This window comes from Dendropsophus ebraccatus, chromosome 6 (assembly GCF_027789765.1).
Source record: "Dendropsophus ebraccatus isolate aDenEbr1 chromosome 6, aDenEbr1.pat, whole genome shotgun sequence".
NCBI lineage: Eukaryota > Metazoa > Chordata > Amphibia > Anura > Hylidae > Dendropsophus > Dendropsophus ebraccatus.
The window spans coordinates 30,726,558-30,747,353 of NC_091459.1; the positions used below are offsets into that span (position 1 = coordinate 30,726,558).

Below are 20,796 nucleotides of genomic sequence, written 5' to 3' on the forward strand. Positions count from 1 at the left end.
CCTTTCAGTTGGTGCCAGAGATGAGTACGCTCTAAATTTTAAGTGAGTGAGTTGTTGAAATCGCCCAGAAATAGTCCACTGTTACAGCTTGTATTAATATGCTGCTTCTTGTTTTCCTTGTTTTGCCTTGGATACCTAGAGGAACCACATTACTACCAGAATCTATATTTAAAATCCAGACTTGCATGAGTATTTTTGTTAACTGATTGGCCTGATTATTGCTCCTGGTAGGTGTCTGGTCCTTGTAAGGAGTTATTTCATCTGCCTCATGAGCCTGATGTTGCACAGGTTCTGGCTGCCGCCGCTTCATTGTTTTGTAGATGATGCTCATGTGCTAGCGGGGATGTGGGTTCTTACTGCTATTTCAAAATTTTTTTTATCCATATATATTTTTCTCTTGTGTTTTCGCAGAGTATGATTCCTTATCTAGGCTTGGGATTCCAGACCCAATCGGATACATCAGAAAGAGATACAAGTCTACCCCCTTGATTTATTTGAAGTCGGTCTGTGTTGGTCAAAGTATAGTGGATCAGGTGGAGGCGTCAGTGGAAGAAGCTATAGGCTCGGGATCGTGGCTGGATATTGAGGTGTTTATTTATTGCAACATAGAGCTACTTAAAGTATTCAATGTGTCCTTTATAAAGGGTGGGGATTGCAGAGCTCAGGTCAACAAAAAACTAAGGCACTTTGCCTATCATCTACACCAGGGGTAGGGACCCTTTGGCCCTCCAGCTGTTGCAAAACTACAACTCCCATCATGCCTGGACAGCCAAAGCTTTGAGAGATTTCTTAGCTGCAGCTCAGTCTAAGATAAGGGGCCCCTCATTCAAATGTGACTTATTCTTTTTTTATTTTTTATTTTTTCATTTAAAAAAAAAAAAAAAAAAAAAAAGCTTTATTAATAAATTCATGTGTGTCTTATTCTTAATCTCTTATATCCTAGCCCTTGTTACCAAGCTGCTTTTCTGTAGAAGATGCCTCAATTTTACTTCAGCAAGTCATGAGAACGTTAAATAAAAACTCTTCTGCTCGAATCTTTGGAGACAGCCTTGTCATCAGCGAGAAGTTTATGAGCGAATGCAGCGGTATTTTTAATGATCTCATGCAGCACAAAGCTGAGAAGGTAGGAGGATTTCACTGACAGATTTTTCCCTCTGTAAATCCATCAACGTTTGACTTAAAGGGTTATTTCATATCTGAAAATGCATGCGTCTAGAATGGCTATTGGTGCGGTTCTTTCTATTGAAACATATTCTTCTAACCTGCTGTCAGTTTCCCTTTAAGTTATTTGTAAATATCAGATTATGATCTTATAAGGCAGATGGCGCTGTACTATTCTGTACTATTCTGTTCTGTATTCTGAATGTGTCAAAAATAAGAAGTTGCAAAAAAAAAAACTACAAACAAGAATCCATAAATATAGGTTGTAAATGTAAGAATACATTGCTAGCATGAGTGTTTACAAAGGCTGCACATTTCCGAGCAATGAAGCGAGTATGCTAAAGGTTTGTAGTAATGTGTCCTTCATCCTTAAAGGGGGACTCCGGTCAAAATGAAATCTCAACTGCAGACGGGGTTGTGGTGGTGGACAACATAATATAGAAGCTCTGCTAATCCATGCCCCCGCAGTGCTGGGTTACTCACTGAGCTCCCGTTTCCCCCTTGTTCCGGTGTCATCACGACCCAGCGAAAAGGGTCCGTTAGCCAGTCGTTGACTGCAGCTGTGTCCCGCCCCAGTCAGTGATTGGCTGAGCAGGCATTCCAACTACCAGGTCGTGACATTGCAGGAGCCGGAGTTCCAGGAAGCCAGCAGGGATCCTGGAACGGTAAGGCAGCACTGCAGGGGCCCGGGGATGAGTAAGTATAGCTTCTTTACGATGTTCTCTCACCCTCGTCTGCAACCGCTTTGTCATTTTGGCCGGACTTCTCTATTAAATGTATAGTAAGTTTCTCCCTTGTTGCGTTTTTTTTTTATGTAGCGGTCCACCTCAGTTTGGAGTATATAAAATAATATATTCTAATACCTTGCAGCTGGCTCACAAGGAATTTTGTCTATTTATGGAGGAGTACATTACACCTTTAAAGGGGTTATCCAGTGCTACAAAAACAAGGCCACTTTCTTTCAGTGACAGCACCACTCTTGTCTTCAGTTCAGGTGCGGTTTGCAATTAAGCTCCATTCACTTTTTATTTTTGTAGCGCTGGATTACCCCTTAAAATCCAGTAATGATGACATATTAAAGCTGATGACATAAGTGATTCACTGTAATGTTTTATTTTCCAGGAAATGAAGCACAGCCCTGTATTTCTGGTAACAGAAGAAGATCTTAAGCAAGCTGCTGTATTGGAAAATGCGGTGGGCAGGAAAGAGAGAAAGGACGAGAGGCGGAAGAAAGCTACAGGTTACTATTTAATTTAATCGACGTTCCCGGCAATGTTTAGAAATGAAAGAAAAAGTATTCTACCAATTTTGTGTAAGGGCCAATTCACACTGAGCACAACAGGCGGAAATGCTGAGCGGAACCCGCACCGTGGACTCTACTTGGAATCCCACCTGTCTCAATGTGATGTCTCGCTCCTCTCTGCTCTCCACTCAAAGAATTGACATGTCAGACGGGATTCTGAGCAGAGTCTGCAGCACTGGTTCTGCTCAGAGTTTCCACCTGCTTTGCTTAGTATGAACAGGCCCTAATATTTAAAGGGGCCTCCTGACTCATCCTGAACAACATCAGATATTTTGAGAGAGCAGCTGGGCATGTTGACTTTTCACTTCCCTTTCCTTTCATTCTCAGAGAGATAAGGACATAAGCTACTGCCAGAGGTGCCTGGAAGTGCATTTCTCCCCTGTCCCTAGTCACAATACATGCACACTTGGCTGAATGTGCATGTGGGAGAGATGACTGGCAGCTGGGCCATGTTTAGCCAACAGCTATTTGAAATGTATACTTGGGGTCCTATTACACAAAGCGATTTTTAACGATTAACGACTAACTATAAACGATCGCAAACTAGATTGTTTATCGTTAACCTGAAATCGTTCACCATTTTACACAGAACAATGGTCGTTCGTTACAATCGTTACTATGATCGTTTACTCCTTCTGATCCCAGCAAAACAATGAACAATGCGCAATTACACTGAACGATTAGTGAAAAAATGCAGGACCTGAGCGAACGAATGTGAAATTACAGCAAACGATTAACGATAATTTTAGGTTCAGATCTAAATCAACGACATACGAATGATTTCTTGATCGTTGCCTGCAATTACACAGAACGATTATCGTTTAAATTTGAACAATATAACGATTTTTCGCACAATAATTGTCCCGTGTAATAGGGCCCTTAGTTTTAAGAGGACCCGTGGTCTCACCTGACTTATCCATTTTAGTAAATACTTGTATTTCTCGTGCGATAACCATTCTAGAACTTACTTTCTTATAGCTTTGTGTTTTACCATTCATCTTTAGGCATAGATTTCTAGTAAGGACCAAACAGTCAGTGGGTTGATGCTAGGTGGAGCGTCCCTGCCCTGTCTGGCAAGATCCAATCAAAGCCGGAATGGTAACAACCAATTGAATACTTAGTCTAACATTTATGGCAAGTATAACAGAGGAAAGGTACAACACAGAGCTATAAGAAAAGATGTTCCAGAATTGTTATTTCATAGGGAAGACGAAGGACCGCTTTAATGCCATTTGCAGCTTGGTGTGAAATGATCTAGTAAACTAATGTGCAAAGTACAGAGATGCAGTATGATACTTGTAGTTACACTGAGAAGTACATACACAGGGGGAGATTTATCAAACATGGTGTAAAGTGAAACTGGCTCAGTTGCCCCTAGCAACCAATCAGATTCCACCTTTCATCCCTCACAGACTCTTTGGAAAATGAAAGGTGGAATCTGATTGGTTGCTAGGGGAAACTGAGCCAGTTTCACTTTACACCATGTTTGATAAATCTCCCCCCATGGTATTCTTTTACTTTTTAGAGGTGTAGGCAGTGCGTTGACCTGAGATGAATTAGAGGCCAAAGATAAACCAACCAATTTGGATGCAAATGTAGACGTCTTATTATCATTTAGTCTGGTAGAAACAGGAAAATGTATCTCCAGGAGGTTGGAATAATTTCCGCATGAGACGGGTTCAATCAGGACTGCAATTAAAATAAGTGGTTCTGATATGGAATCGGAGCTTTTACTTTTAATGGCTAGGCTTAAAATAGGACATTTCATTGAACCTAAGCCCGTTCCCAGTGACGATGAAATGGATTGTAAAGAATGTTCTCTAAGCTCGTGACCGATACGAAAGAAAGTGTCAAAGCTACAGGTCATGAAATATATTTTATTTTTCCGCTCTTTTTGGTTATCCTAGTGATAGGTTAATGTAATGCAGGTAAAATGGTAAATCTATATTTCTATGGATAAAACAATTGATATGTAAGGTGTCCAGTGGCCTCCTCTATGCTGATTCTCTTATATCTCTCTGCAGTATTTGACACTGTAGACCACCAGCTCCTCTTCTCTATGCTCCGCTCTATCAACCTCAGATTTTGCCGTCTCCTGGTTTTCCTCCTACCTCTCTGACTGCTCCTACTATTTGCTTCTTCTCTGTTTCATAGGGATCAGTCCTGGGTCCTCTCCTGTTTTCACTCTATACAGCCCCTATTGGACAAACTTATCAGCAGGTTTGGCCTTCAGTACCGTCTCTATACTAATGAGACTCAGTTACTCCGGTACTTCCAGTAACCTCATCCCTGCACTTCTTGGAAACACCAGTGACTGTCTGCAGTCTTGAACATCATGTCCTCTTTAAAGCCCCTATTCCACAGGCGTGAGGAGCAAACGAGCGCTACCAGTGCTTGTTTGCTCCTCGTTCCCCGCTTGCTGCTGCCGCTATTGCACGTGGCAGCAGTGAGTGGGGGAGGGGCTGCCCGGGTGATCGCTAGAGCGTCCGGGCAGCCCATAGAGGATAGTGGCGGTCTGTTGCCGCTGCTTCTATTAAATTTTGTTTTTCAACATGTTTGAAAGGCAAACGACGCAACAATCAGCCGACATGAACGATGTCGGCTGATCGTTGCCTTCTATTCCATGGGACGATTATCGGCCAAATACGGCCAGTGTCGGCCGTTACAGCCAATAATCATCCCGTGGAATAGAAGGCAACAATCAGCCGACTCGTTCATGTCGGCTGATTGTTGCGTCATTTGTCTTTCGAACATGTTCCGTCGAATAGGGCCTTAAAACTGAGCTTGTATTTCTTCTCACTATCGACCATCCTACATTTGTGGCACTACTATAACTTCTAAGCAGCACGCCCGCTGTCTTGTGATTATCCTAGATTCTGATATTTCTTTTACACTCTTTATTTAGTCACTTGCACCTGCTTGTCATCTGCACCTCAATAACATCTCCAGAATCCATCCTTCCTTACAACTACACGCCTAGCGTACGCTACGGAAAATGCACAGATTTTCTCCACCTTCCCGACGTACATCCCACTCACCTAATGGGGGAGCAAGTGGCATGTGTAGATTTCTGTGCCTGCCATAGATCCTCCTAATTTATAAAGAGTACGCCTCTTAGTAAATGTGGTGGGGTGCTTGCGGATGGGGCTTTATTCAAGACCAGCATACGGGTAAACCAGACTATATAAATTCCCCCCACAGTTGCTCTGATTCTTTCTCGTCTTGACTACTGTAAGGGCCCTATTACACGGGACGATTATCGTGTGAAAAATTATGTCGTTCGTATTTAAACAATAATCGTTCTGTGTAACTGCAGGCAACAATCGAAAAATCGTTCGTATGTCGTTGATCATTGATTTAGATCTGAATCTAAAATTATCGTTAATCGTTCGCTGTAATTCCACATTCGTTCGCTAATCGTTTAGTGTAATTGCACATTGTCCATTGTTTTGCTGGGATCAGGAGTAAACGATCATAGTAACAAACTAACAACTATCATTCTGTGTAATATGGTGAATGATTTTAGGTTAATGATAAACAATCTCGTTAGGGTGCTTTACACAGACAGATTTATCTGACAGATTTGTAAGCCAAAGCCAGGAACAGACTATAAACAGAGAACAGGTCATAAAGGAAAGACTGAGATTTCTCCTGTTTTCAAATCCATTCCTGGCTTTGGCTCCAAAAATCAGTCAGATAAATCCCTCTGTCTAAAGGTACCCTAAGTCGTTAATCATGAAAAATCGCTCCCTAACTCCTTTCTAATCCTTCTAGTTCTTCCCTTCTTTAAGCCCCCTATCCAGTCCATCCTAAATGCATCCCTCCCTCCAGCCTTTACACTGAGGTTTCCCCCCTGTGCCAGTCACTGCACTGGTTACCTATTAAATGCTGAATACAAAGTCCTCACACTCACTCACAATGCTCTCCACAGTGCTGCACCTCCTACATCTCCTCTCCCTTCTCTGTCTGCCATGGTCTTTTACCTTCTTGTAATGATCTTCCATAGAGATAAGCGCAACTCGAGCAGGCTAGAATCTGAACATTCGGCATTTGAATACCGGTGGCTGAAGAAGTTGGATGCAGCCATAGGGAGCGTGTTTCCAGGCAGCCTTAGGGCTGTATCCCACTTCTGCAGCCACGGGTAATCAAATGCTGCACGCTTAAGTTCGGACGAACCTTAGTGTGATCAAGATTTTTCCTCTACTACAGACGGAATATGTCTTGATTGTAAGTGGATGGCAGATACCTTTTGTATACCGCCACCTAGTGGCCAGAGTTTATAACTTGATTTTTTTTAGCCAAAATAAGCATACTTTTTAATTGAAATATATTACAAAACAAAAGTCCCATTTAAAAAAAGTTTATTGAAGTCTCCCGTGAACTATTGCATACCAGCTTACATTTACATTTGTTTTTCAGAGGGGAGTGGAAGCACCAGAGGTGGAGGCGGTGGCACTAGTAATGCCAGAGAGATAAAGATAAGAAAAACCAAGAAAAAATCAAGGAAAGATGAAGACAGTGATGATGAGTCGCAAACCACCAGCACAAGTATGTTTTAAGATATTTGTTTACAGAAAAGGGTGACTCAAGGCTTCACTTCCTGGATAAAATGGTGATGTCACGACCCGACTCCCAGAGCTGTGCAGTCTGTGGCTGCTGGAGAGGATGATGGCAAGTAAGCATGGGGACAGTCTGTGGATCCCAAGCAGACATGGTCCTAGATCTGGCCAGCACTGTCATCACGCCTCTTTGGGTTCAACACTGGGTCATTGTTGCATCACAAAGAGACAGGCCTGGATGGGTACAGCACAGTGTATCACACCCAGAGAGGCGTGAATACTGCGCTGGCCAGCCCCAGGACTGTGACTGTTTAGGATCCAGGGACCTCCCCGATGCCTACGTGAGCCGAATTTGCATACAGCGCAGGAGTTCATCAAAGTATGTTTTCCGAGCATAGCAGGCAGGTACCAGGACAATAGATATGGGTTTGGGCAGTATGTGCTAAGGTGTATTAGCAATGTTTGCCAGCTTAATAGTGATTTTCGACGTGGCTCCCTTTTAAAAAAAAAAAAAAAGACAAAAAAGGCATTCCTAGATGTGTACTTACATTAAATAAGATTATAGATCAGATTACACACACTTGCTTTGCTAGTGTCCGTACCTTTTTCGGCAGGATACACCTTACTTATAAGGAGCCTGTATGTGTGGCTCCTATTAAGAATAACAAAACCAATAAATCCTAGTTGTCCTGGTTTCCAAGATGTGACACCTTGATAATGTTGTATTTTCTGTGTTTATTGCTGATTTACATCAGATAAACCAAAGGAACGAGAGGTCCCGTTTATGTCGCTGGAAGAAATTCAAGATGTGTTAAGAAAACATGTTCCAGATGCTCCAGAGGAACTGGTCATTGAGCTCTCTGAAAACTTAGTAAGGTCAGTCACTTCATTTATTTCAGGCGTAATAATTATGCCATACCATTATCACATATAACCACAATCCTGTTAACAAAAAAGGAATATACACAGTCCAAGATCTCCCACACACACACACCATAAAGTGGTAGATCTACCTAGTCTCTGCTGGCCATACAATAAATGGCAGTGCCGTTAGATCCAGTGACTCATAGGTGAATTTTTCTCTGATCAGAGTCGATCGGTTTTCCTTTTGCATGATTCCTCTCTGCAGAACCTGCCAAACATACACTTAGGCTCAGCACTCAACTTGCGCTCCCCATCTATAGTGCCCCAAACAGTACTAGTGTCCCCTTGGTGTTCCATGCAGTAAAGTGGGAAGGTAAGTGGGTTGGAGGGAATCTGTTGGCAGATCTCTTCGGTAGAGGAACAAGCACACCACTAGTTGACCCAGTAGACGTGTCATCCTGTTGGTGGTTGCCATGAGTTTCCCCTGTACCTAGGTTGGATCGCCAATATTAAAAATAAAAACCTCACCTTTGCACCCTAGCACTTACCAGCATCCTCTATTTCATCCTCATAGTCGCATGCAGCTTCTGGAGGCCAGGAGCGTCTTTTTTCCTAAAGACACACACACAGAATGGTGACATTATTCTAACATTTTACACATGTCATTAAAATTATTGATCACAGTCTTTCTCACTGCTGAGACCCCCCTGACATACAGCCAGGGAGAGTGTGCAGCAGTGTGTTCTATTCCCTGGCCGGCCAAATGTATATAGGGTTGAAGCAAAAAAAAAAAAGCTATACTCACAGCTTCCTCGGCTACTTCCTCATTGCTGATGATACTCATGAACTTCCCTGTTCAGTCAATCACTGTTTGCGGTGGTGTCCTGTCTTACTCAGCAATTGGCAGAGTGAGGCATTTACTGCAGGAACATCGCATCAGCATCCAGGAACTAGCCAAGAGGACCAGGAGAAGGAGGGGGGAATCAGGGCTGGTGAGTATAGGTTTTTCTGTTGGAAAGTCTTTTGAAAAGACAGTATGTGACTTAGTATGTCGTGTTAGAAGTTTACATTTCCAACGTAATGTTTTGCAGACCCCTTACTAAGAGTTACCAAGAAGTGGTGCGTTCTGTTTTCATGTCATCCACATCCTCCTCCTCAGGAGCCAGTCGGAAGCAAACTATGAAAGACTTCCAAGAAGAAGTGTCCACTCTTTATAACAATATCCGTTTGTTTGAAAAGGGCATAAAACTTTTCACAGGTCTGTCTGTTCTTTTCATTTAATTTTATCTTTATTGTGATTTAAATTTTTATTTTTTATTTTTCATTGTGCTCAGAATTGTTTCACTCATGTAGACATTACCCCTAGAAGACACACTCATAACCAGCAGATATTTAGGCCGGGGCTTTCAGTTACCAGGTCCATTGTAGTAATTTATGTGGCTTCAGATCACTAAATACAGAGATTATTATATCATGTCTTAAAGGAAAACTAATAGCACATTAGTAGCATCTAACCTGCTGATATGTCCCTATAGCGCACAGGGCACAAAGTATGTCTCTTACCTTGATCCTCTGTACTTTTAGGGCACCTTCACATGTAACGGATCCGCAGCGGATTTCACGCTGCAAGTTTGCATTGAAATCCACTGCGATTCCCGTCCTGTCAGTTTGAATAGGTTTACATACATAGTCATCCCGCTGCGAGTATGTAAACGCTGTCCCCTTAACCCGCCGCGGCCCGGTGCATACATTACCGGTCCACGGTCCATCTTGTTCTGTGGCTCACGGCATCCTGATGTCCCACTCAGCCAGTCAGTGGCTGCAGCGGGACAGCGCGCTGATTGGCTGAGCAGGACACCAGGGAGCTAGTCCTGCTCAGCCAATCAGTGCGCTGTCCCGCTGCAGCCACTGACTGGCTGAGTGGGACATCAGTATGCCGTGAGCCACAGAACAAGCTGGGGCGCGGACCAGTAATGTATGCACCGGGCCGCGGCAGGTTATGGGGGTCACTGTTTACATACTTGCAGCGGGATGACAATTCCACTGCGAGTATGTAATCCTAATCAGACTGACAGGATGGGAATCGCAGTGGATTTCGCTGCGAACTTACAGTGTGAAATCCGCTGCAGGATCTGTTACGTGTGAAGGCGCCCCTAAGGGCATATAATTGGGCGCATAAAGGGCGGGACTACCATTTTTAGTGCACTGATCCGCCACTGTCTGCCGACCCTCCTGATGAATATTATGGTGGCTTTTTAAAGTGACATCACTCCAGTAGCCGAGCACCGGATACATGTGACCTTCATTCTTAGCGCCTTGTTTTCTATAAGGATATAACAGCAGGTTAGATGCCTCTAAGCTGCTGTTAGTTGCCCTTTAAACTCTCCCTACTGCCTCCCCATGGCAAAAAAAACATGCCATTCTCACTCCAAGATCAAGATATGTAAGGCTCATATGTTATTTTATAGTAAGAGTTGAAAGCTTTTCAATGCTGGTTTGGTCAGAAAACATAGGACAGAATATTGCAGCATGGTATTGGCTACCTACAATGCCAGATATAATGCCTGTTGTGGCCATTACCATTATAAATACGCTTCCCAACCTTACCATGGTCTGAGTTCATAGATATAGACACAGAAATGTGCATCTAGTGTTTGTGTGAAATCAGCCTTAAGGTCACCATACACTATTAGTCAGCCACACCTGGTGCTCGCAGCTGGTTTTGCCATTGGTATAAGGTGTGTGTTCCAACCATCCACCGATAGATGTCGCTACAGATAGAGGTTGGGTGGGATGATAAACCTTAACCAGAACTGTCTGGATGCAGATTACCCCTCTCCTCCCCAAAGAGGACACAGGAACGCTGCAGAAAGATTTTCGGGCTACTTCTTAGTGAGGTATTCGGGTTGCTACCGTTAAACACTATTTAGCATCAGTCTTTCTTATATTCTGAAATTGCTAGTTGTATAAAGTGGATTTCTTTGGTGTCTAGATGAAACGCAGAGTAATCTTGCTAAGCATTTGCTGAAGACTGTGTGTACAGATATTACCAATCTCATCTTCAATTTCCTGGCTGGTGATATCATGATGGCTGTGGAAGATTACTCAACAATTACTAGTGAGGTACTGTGTCCATACTAGGGGAATTTAGAGAACAAGTAACACTAATTGGGTAATGTGTCTCCTTGAGGTAAATGCTAAGTTGGAGTATGGAGTCTTATAAGCCATGAAATGGGAGAAAAAGTATGCAAAGTAGCTTTTCTCTGAAAGGACAAAATACAGCTCTCTAGGAAAAAGTGGGAGAGAGAAAGAGGGGGGTGGGGGTCCACAGGATGATCTGATTTAACTCCCTATATCTAATGTATTGTAGTCTGATTTGAATAGTATTAAGGCCCTATTACACGGAACGTCCTGTGTAATAGAAGACAATGATCAGCCGACATACATGAACGGTCATCTGATTGTCGCTGTCGTTTAGACAAACCACAATGATAGCAGCGATCTGCTACCGTTGCCCTGCAGAATAGGAGCAGCGGCAGCAGATCGCCGCTATCCTCTATGGGCTGTCTGAACGATCTAGCGATCGCCCGGGCAGCCCCCATATCTCCCCTTGGCCCCTCCTGCACTTACCCGCTCGCTGCCGGCACGTGTAATAGCGCCAGCAGCGGGGAGCTGACAGTGCTCATTTGCTTTTCACAGTCGCCCCGTGTAATAGGGGCTTAACATTGATAAAAATTGCTATTAGTATTCAGTAGTAGTTTAGTAGCAGGTATGCATTAGTTACAGAGAGCACAGACTAGCAGCGACATTACCAGCCTGCCCAGATAATCTCCTTGGTACAACAGTTATCTGTGTAATTTAGCAGCGTAACAGCTGCTTATTTTGGCTCAGGCATTAATGTCCGGTCACCGACCTGTGATGTGAAATCAGAACATTTAAAGGGGTACTCCAACAAAAATCTTTTTCTTTCAAATCAACTGGTGTCAGAAAGTTATATCAATTTGAAATTTACTTCTATTTAAAAATTTCAAGTCTTCCCATACTTATTAGCTGCTGTATGTCCTGCAGGAAATGTTTTATTTTCAGTCTGACACAGTACTCTCTGCTGACATCTCTGGCCGAGACAGGAACTGTCCAGAGCAGGAGAGGTTTTCTATGGGAATCCCACAATTGTATAATTAATCACTGTATGACCCACAAACTTCTTAAAACTCTGATTCATTTTAAGTGTAACTGTCCTCTTTAGCGAGCGCCAGAATACCCTTTCAAAATCCTGCCGCTACGCTCCCGATGTGGCGATGTGCTGAAGACCGATTTCTTCTGGCAGCGCCATTGTATACAATGCAATCAACCATGTTACTGAAACCACTCCATCTCTGGCAGCTTGGTGGAAGAATTCTGACAGCATATCCTGCCGTCAGCTAAAGATGATAGGTACACTTTAAGCTTCTGCTTCTGCCATGTAAATACCAAGAAATTAAATATATATTTTATTTATTTTTAGGTTAGAAAAAAAATGCTGAATAAATTCCAGGAAGAAACAAAAGGCCCATTGACAAAGCTGAACAGTTCACTAGCTGGGAAGGTAAATCCTTAAAGGGGTTATCCAGTGCTACAAAAACATGGCCACCTATTGTCTCCAGATTGGGTGGGGTTTGAAACTCAGTTCCATTGAAGTAAATGGAGCTTAATTGCAAACCACACCTGACCTGGAGACAAGAGTAAAGTATAAGTGGCCATGTTTTTGTAGCGCTGGATAACCCCTTTAAAATTCTCTGTATCTGGCATCATTTTCCACATTTGCTTTTAGTGTTTAGCTCATTTCATATCTTTCATAGATTATTTTACAACCATTGCTGTTCTTTTTAGCATCTCACCATACGAACAACATTACAAAACAGTGCTTTATAGCACCATACCCCACACATGTTATTACAGTCTAGTTATATTGGTAAGCTCTTCGTTGAACAGGTATCTTCTAACATAAGGGGTTCCAGGAAAAACTAATTGACTACCAATAGGATAGGCCATCAATAACCTAGAACCCTTTGTGATCTGTTGCTCTACATAGCCACACTATCCTCGCTACATAGTGAACAAAGGCAGAAGCCTTGAGCCTGTACTCTATGTAGTGGTGGTGGGTTACTGCAGCACAGCTCCCATTTACTTCAGTGGAAGCTGTGCCAGATGGTTTTCTAGGAGTGTTTTTAATAGAGAAAAACAGACCACAAGTACAAGGAGACACAATCTGAGATTAGTTGGGTGAAAGGTCGAAAACAACACAAGAAAATATTACTTTACTTGAAGAGTAGTAGATGCTTGGAGCAAACTTCCAGCAGATGTGGTTGGTAAATCTACAATAACTTAATGTAAACCTGCCTGGGATAAACCTATATCTATCCTAAGATAAGAAGGGAAATAATAAAAGGGCGGAATAGATGGACCCAGCGGTCTTTTTCTGCAATCTTATGTTTTTTAGTGTTAGTATAACATCGTTTACAATGATAGCCGACATAATGCGTTTATTTGTTCTTGTTTTATTAACGTTTTGTTTGACAGAGTATAGAAGACTTTCTGTCTTGCCTGGATGCAGCAGCTGATGCTTGTGGCATTCTAGTTAAAAAAGGAGATAAAAAGAAAGAGAGGTACATGTTCTTGTTTATGTTTTTTTTTTTTTTTTAAATCTAATGATTTTATTTTTAATCATGTGGCATTAGGATTTGCTGTATAGTGCCTTAAAGGGAATGTGTTATCTGAAAATAACCTATTATTTTAAATCAAGTTTTTGTGTTTGAATATATTTTTTCATTTGAAATTTTGTAGTGCTGACGCGCTCTCTCTTGTGAGTGTTGGTTCCATGGTTTACTGTTCGCATGGGTATTGTGAAGCTTACTTAAGCTACTTTTAATCCAGCCCCAGTCACTGACAGGCTGAGCGGGCAATCGCTTAGTCTGGCCATGACGTTGCTGCTGCAGGAGCCGGGTATGTGACGTACCCAGTGTCCTGCAGAAGATGGCGTCTGGCAGCGCTACGAGACATGGGGGACGGGTGAGTTAACTTGCCTGTTATGTTCACACCCACTCCCACCTGCCTGCAGATTTCAGAGTTGGTGGGACTTCTATTTTAATATACAGTAAGGAAAACAAGTATTTGATACACTGATTTTACACGTTTTCCTGGAGAGGTCATTTTTATCATAGGTACACTTCAACTGTGAGAGACAGAATGTGTATATATATATATATATATAATATATATATATATATTAGTCCGACGCTCCATTCCATGTTTTAGCTCATTGAGGTCGCATCATTAGGGAATGACTAGTGGAGAATGGGGGACCTCAAATGGAATGGTCTGCACTTTCTCCAGACCTGAATCCCTTAGCAAACCTATGGGATCAGCTGTATAGAGGCTTATAACTCTACCCCACAGAACCTCAATGACCAAAGGGCCGCCCTCCAATAAGAGTGGGATGCCATGCCTCATCAGACAATAAGTCGACTTATGAAGAGCACGAGACATCAGACACATGACAAGTTATTGAGACATTGACATGTTTTGTTCTTGGCTTTTGTTTCAATAAATAGTTTGAGGTGAGAAAATCACTATTGCTGAACCGTTTTATTGAATGTTTACATTTTCACTCTTTTCTTTCTTTTTCAGGCAGGTCTTGTTCCAGCACAGACAAGCCCTTATAGAGCAGCTTAAAGTGACAGAAGATGCCGCCCTTGTACTGCACCTGACGTCAGTTTTGTTGTTTCAGTTTGCTACACATTGTATGCTTCATTCACCAGGAAGATGTGTCCCACAGATCATTTCATTCCTAAGCACAAAGATCCCTGAGGTAGTTTCATATGTGAAATTCAATGTCTTTGTTACACAGTATCACAATAGTTCATGAGAACCCAGGCACTGGTGCAAATAGAAATGCTGTGAGATATGTGTATATATATATGTGTGTGTGTGTGTGTGTGTGATATATATGTATATATATACACCAGAATTTACGGCATATAAGACTACTTTCTAACCCCAAAAAATCTTCTCAGAAGTCGGGGGTCGTCTTATACGCTGGTTTTGGTCGCTGCATACGGTGGGGGAGCTAAAAAAAACAAACAAACAAAAAAAAAAAACAATTCAACTCACCTGTGAGCGGTTCCCAGCAGCCGCGCGTCTCCCGTCATGTTTGTGTCTGCAGTGTGATGCAGAGACACTGCCTGTGCCGGAGGTCCCGGAAGTTCTCCTGGCAGCTGAGCGTCTCATCGGAGATGCTCGGCTGCAGGAAGAGCTTTGGAGAATGACAGAGGCGCCCCCGAAGCATCTGCCGTTCCCCCAGCAGCCGAGCGTCTCCAAGCTTCTCCGATGAGAGGCTCGGCTGCCGGGAGAGCTTTGGGAGAATGGCAGAGGCGTTGCAAGTCTCAGAAGCCTCTGCCATTATCCCGAAGCTCTCCCGACAGCTGAGCATCTCCGAACTTCTCTGAGACGCTCGGCTGCCTGGAGAGCCCCGGGGACCTCCGGCACAGGCACATGACTGGGGACATGCGGCTGCCTGGAACAGGTGACAGGTGAGTTGATTTTTGGTTTTGTGTTTGGGTTTTTTTTCAACTAACCCCTGCCTGACAGCAGCAGGGCTCCAGCTAGTAAACCCTGCTGCGGTCAGGCAGGAGTTAACATTTGCCGGCGTATAAGACTAACCCCTGAAAATCTTCTTAAAAGTCAGAGGTCTTCTTATAAGGTGACTCTCTACAGTTAGCTTTTACCCGTGTGGCCACTTTTCCCCCTACTGTTGTCTCCAGTTCAGGTGCGGTTTGCAATTAAGCTCCATTTACTTCAATGGAAATGAGTTTAAAAACCCCACCCAAGCTGGAGACAACAGTAGGGGGAAAGTGGCCATGTTTTTGTAGCGCTGGATAACCCCTTTAAATTTATGTGTGCGGCATTTATACTCTCATAGACTGAGGGAGACATTTAAATATGTCCCCACAGCTCAGACAGTTTGGAGATTTATGTAGAGGCGCAGTGCCTCTACATAAATCCCGTGCGCATCAGTACGCGCGCCAGGAAACCTATGCCAGCTCAGAGCTGGAGTAGGTTTCCTGTCTATTTTCTGGCAGAAAAAAATTATGAATTAGGTGGACTTTAAGTCGGCGCCCCCCGTTTCGCCCCCCTTTGAACCCCCTCCCCGCCCCTCTGGCGGAAAATGGCCATTGCGAATAAATTTATTTGCATCTGGCCATTTTTCGCTTTTTTTCATTGATAAATGTCTATATATACACACAGATATAATTGCACATCCACATCCATGTTAAACTGATCCACTATTTCTCAGTACTATATACTGCTAACAATCAGAAGTTAGCAATTTGATCACAGTGTACAAGCCCACACACCACCTCACAGTTCCTGAATCGCGTGGGTCTCTAAGGTAAATGGCGTAACGCTGGGCGCTGACCACCACTGCCACAACAGTGCCCATAGAGTGAGTGACCCAGTGGTCCAATAACACCACTGCTGCCAGACCTAGCCCCCTCACTCTGGCCTACACCACCCCATAGACACTATGCTGCAGGGACTGTCGCCCCCGCACAGCACCACACAACCATCTGTTCACACTGATGTGCTGTGCAATGGTCAATGTTGCTACAGCGTGGTGCAGCTTAGAGCAAGAGGGAAAGTCTGGTGGCACGAGTGTTGCTGGACCACTGGGTTGCTCCCACTATCGTCACTGTTGCTGTGGCCATGGTGTTCGTCACCCTGTGCTAAACCATTTAGGTTAGGGACTAGAGATGAGCGAACCTGGAGCATGCTCGAGTCGATCCGAACCCGAACTTTCGGCATTTGATTAGCGGTGGCTGCTGAACTTGGATAAAGCCCTAAGACTATGTGGAAAACATGGATATAGTCATTGGCTGTATCCATGTTTTCCAGACAACCTTAGAGCTTTATCCAAGTTCACCAGCCCCAGCTAATCACATGCCTGAACGTTCGGGTTTGGATCGACTCTAACCTGAACCCGGTTTGCTCATCTCTATTAGGAACCCATACAAATCGGGAACTGTAAAGTGGTGTGTCTGTGATCAAAATGGATACTAATTACTGATGTTAGCACCTATTTTGCTGGGAAGCAGTGGATCAGTATATAGCATGTGGCTGTGCGGCCATGTCTGTTTTTCTCCTAATAAAATTATATATACACAGCAAGAAAAATTAAACTTTTCAAACCCAAAAGTCACACTACAGGAGGTAGGGCAGTAGTTACTGCAGTAGCGCCACCTATCAGCGACTTTTTATTTAAGAAATGGTGAGTGCCCATTGTCCATTTAATCACTGTGGATTTTAAATGTTTTTTTTCTGCTCTATGTAAAGTTATGTCAAGTTGTTGTTCTCATCTTTTCCACAGGAACAGCACAGCTTGCTGCTTAACTTCCAAAGCTTAGTGGTAAAACAGCTAATAGGTCAGACAAAGCAGAAGGATGATGATGATGTGGACACGACTGGAGACCTAGCAGATGAATCTGGAAAAGCTTCAGATAATATTAGAAAAGAACTACAAGAGCTGTCTGCTGCAATCAAAGATCTTGTTCTCCGACCCAGAAAGTCCTCCGCATCAGAAGAATAACCCAGACATGGATTCATTTTTATATCCAAAAGCTTTATTTCTGCTATGCTTCAATGAACACTTAACAGATGGTTTTGATTATAGCAAGTAAAAGATGTAAAGAAATGAATGGTATAATGGGGAAATCTTACTGTAATTGAGCAGAATGTTGTTAAGAATATATACTTTCTTTTAAAGAGAGAATCTCTGTACATTTATTTCTTTATGCTCAAAGAAACATTTAGAGGAATATTACATCTGGCAGCTTTGTTGCAGTAATGTCTGCACCTGCAAATCCGTTCCATGCATGTGAATGAGTTTGTTTCTGCAGCATGTGCTTTGATTTCCTGCAAGCTCTATTTAGATGAATGACACCATCTTAGAAATTTTTGCAGCAATGCTGCCATGTGAAAATTCTCCTTTAAAACCACATTACAGAATTGTTTTAACAAATGCTCCGCCACAATGAAAATTCTGCTGCATTGTAGTAGTTGAGACATAGAGCTGCTAGACTCTCATTCCCTGTTTGTGTCTCTGCAGGATTTGTATTTAAAGCGAATGTACCGGCAGGTACGTCGCTTTAAGATTTATTCATCAATAGACTGGCGCCAGGGGGCAGGTCCAGGGGGGCAGGGCAGGGTGTCACAAGGACAGGGCTTTTCCGGGACATTGTAATGTATAGAGCACAGAGTAATGTATGTGCGGATTATATAGAGGGGGGCAGTATACAGTGTTATCATGCACAGGAGATTGCACATCTATTTCCCATCTTATTCGCGATTCGTGCTGACATTGTCTCCACATTGCACTTATACTTGTGAACTTCATGACATCACTGGTGCATATGCTGTAAGCTCCCCTTGGTGGACGTCCCTGGATACACAATAAATATACAATTTAGTGCGTTATACAGTACAGCAGCCCCTTAAAAGTCAATGCCATTTTGATTATCTCATTTCTGGTACATTACTATGGGGGCAGCCATCTTTCTGAGCTGTTTTTACCAGCATTTAGTGATATGCTTTATTGTAAGCCCCAGAGACACCATAGACTGGAGCAGTCCCTAGTCACATCAATAAGATAGTTTACTAGGCATGGTCTGTGGCCTGTGCAGATATCATTGTGTAGGGAGGGGGAGGCTGCTCTCTGACATCTTTGCCTTCAGCTCTCCAGGCATGATGGGAATTGTTTTTTTTGCAACTGCTGGAGGGCCACAGGTTTCCCATCCCTGTTATAGATGAAGGAGTTATGGTAATGAATTTAGCCATGTTTAAAGGAGTTATCCAGGATTAGAAGACTTTCCTTACCACACCCAAACTGAGGACAAGTGTGGTGCTGTTTCTGGAAGACAGCGACCACGTTTTTCTAATGCTGGAACACCCCTTTAAGGACAGGTCTGATATAGTCGATCAGTGAGAGCGTGCCTGCTCCTTCACATCCCCTCCCTGCAACTTATGAATATACATTACGATTAAAGAGACACAGCTACTGAATGGTGAGTGCCGTTCTTTCTACCTACACTGTTGCATCTGTTTCACTTAATGGAGCACCACCTTTAGCATCAGCACATGTCATATTCAACTGTATATACTACGACTCGCTCACCCTAGAGCCCAGGTGCATGAGATACGACCGGAGTGCTCCCCCACCCATACTATTGGTTCTGATATATTTGAATTGCCCATTACTCCCATATCCACTACTGTCTAATGTTTTGCATCTAAAGCTCATTGAGCTCATCAAGTTCTCATTGGTTTTCTGTACTTGTAGGACAGAGAAAAGCGAGGAGAGGAGGCTGTGTTGGTGGAGATGGCAGTGGTGGTGGAGGAGGTGATAGTGGTGGTGAGGGGGGTGGTGCTGGAGCAGGTGATGGCGCTGGGGGAGGTGATGGCCATGGTGGAGGATGAGGTGGTGGTCACGGTGGATGAGGTAGTGGTGGAGGAGGAGGTAGTGGAGATGGAGGTGGCGGAGAAAGAGGAGGCAGTGGAGGAGGCAGAGGAGGTGGTGGAGAAGGAGATGATGGAGAAGGAGGAGGAGGCAGGCAGACTATTTCCAGTCATCCACCAATCACCTATAGGTTGGAATAAAAAAAAATAATTTTTGCCCGACATTTTTATGTCGGGCAGTATGTAACCAAGTCATTAATATGACTGAGCAAGAATGGAGGTAATAACAGTGTTTACTACAGGAGAACTGGATAGAGGGAGAAATGTTGGATCCTTATAGGAGGTCCCCTTATAGGAGATAGCCCAGGCAGGAACCATCCATACACCCGCACATCATTTGGGGAGATTTAAAGGGCCAAGGAGTTCCTCTATTTGGGAAAAGGATACCTGAGATGTAAAGGAGCCAAACTGGGCCCTAAGGGCGCATCTCAGCCCTAGACCACTAAGTACATTGCCATGGCCTTTTTACATAAACAGACTGCCACAGTCCTTTTTTTTTTTTTTTAACTGCTGCCCAGTTCCCATGCACGGCGCTGGTCTATTCCCAAGAACTGGCTGGGCATAAAGCACTGCGCATAAGCGCTGTGCATAAGAACCGGGCAGCGGTTTAAAAAAAAAAAAAAAAAATGGACCGTGCCACCGGCATCCCTGCGCCAGTCTGTTAATGTAAAAAGGTAAAAAGGCCATAGCGATGTACCTAGTGGTACATTCACTTTAAAGCAACTCTGCCCTACGCCAACAGGGATTCTCTGCCCGGAATAATCATAAATTTTACCATTTACTCCTTTCTTTGCCAGGGATGCGGATGATGTCACCCCATTTAATGTGTACCTCCAGGTCTGTTTGTTTTTTTTAAATATTCTGAAATAAATAACACAAAAAACTAAACGGGAGCGGATCTGTCCTCCCTATGGAGCATTCAGTATACTAGCAACAGATTACTTACACTTGGTGAGTGGTGAAAATGTTCACCACTCCCTGTGATACAACGCCCAGAAAACAATTTCAGGGCATCTCTTGGAGCACTGTCACATACGACAAGGTAGCTTCAAACCCTGCGATCTCTGGGTATCCTTTGAACCCTCAGCTGGACAAGTTGATTCCTATCTCTGTGATCTTCCCATTTACATCCAAAGAAACTAGGTAGGTAATTCAAAATGTACTGACAAAAATACAAAAAATAAATAAAATTAGAATATACAGTAAATGTTTTTTTTAATCAGTACATTGCCATCTACCTACCTAGTTCCTTTGGATGCGAATGGGAGGATCACAGAGATAGGAGTCAACTCGCCCAGCTAAGCGTGCAACAGCGCTCCAAAGGATACCCGAAGATCACGATGTTTGAAGCTACCTTGTCGT

At 43.3% G+C, this 20,796-nt stretch overlaps 1 protein-coding gene across 1 annotated transcript in view; it reads left to right on the forward strand.

The window, feature by feature from the left end:
* Positions 1-18,981, forward strand: part of UFL1 (UFM1 specific ligase 1) — a 33,366-nt gene extending 14,385 nt beyond the window's left edge. The window contains exons 9-19 of the mRNA XM_069974756.1: positions 412-587; positions 944-1,123; positions 2,284-2,401; positions 6,884-7,012; positions 7,779-7,899; positions 8,979-9,145; positions 10,880-11,010; positions 12,392-12,472; positions 13,447-13,532; positions 14,554-14,734; positions 17,291-18,981. Coding sequence (XP_069830857.1) covers positions 412-587; positions 944-1,123; positions 2,284-2,401; positions 6,884-7,012; positions 7,779-7,899; positions 8,979-9,145; positions 10,880-11,010; positions 12,392-12,472; positions 13,447-13,532; positions 14,554-14,734; positions 17,291-17,509 — 1,589 coding nt within the window. The 3' untranslated portion in view covers positions 17,510-18,981. The remainder of the gene's footprint in view (positions 1-411; positions 588-943; positions 1,124-2,283; positions 2,402-6,883; positions 7,013-7,778; positions 7,900-8,978; positions 9,146-10,879; positions 11,011-12,391; positions 12,473-13,446; positions 13,533-14,553; positions 14,735-17,290) is intronic.
* The last annotated feature ends 1,815 nt before the right edge of the window (positions 18,982-20,796 follow it).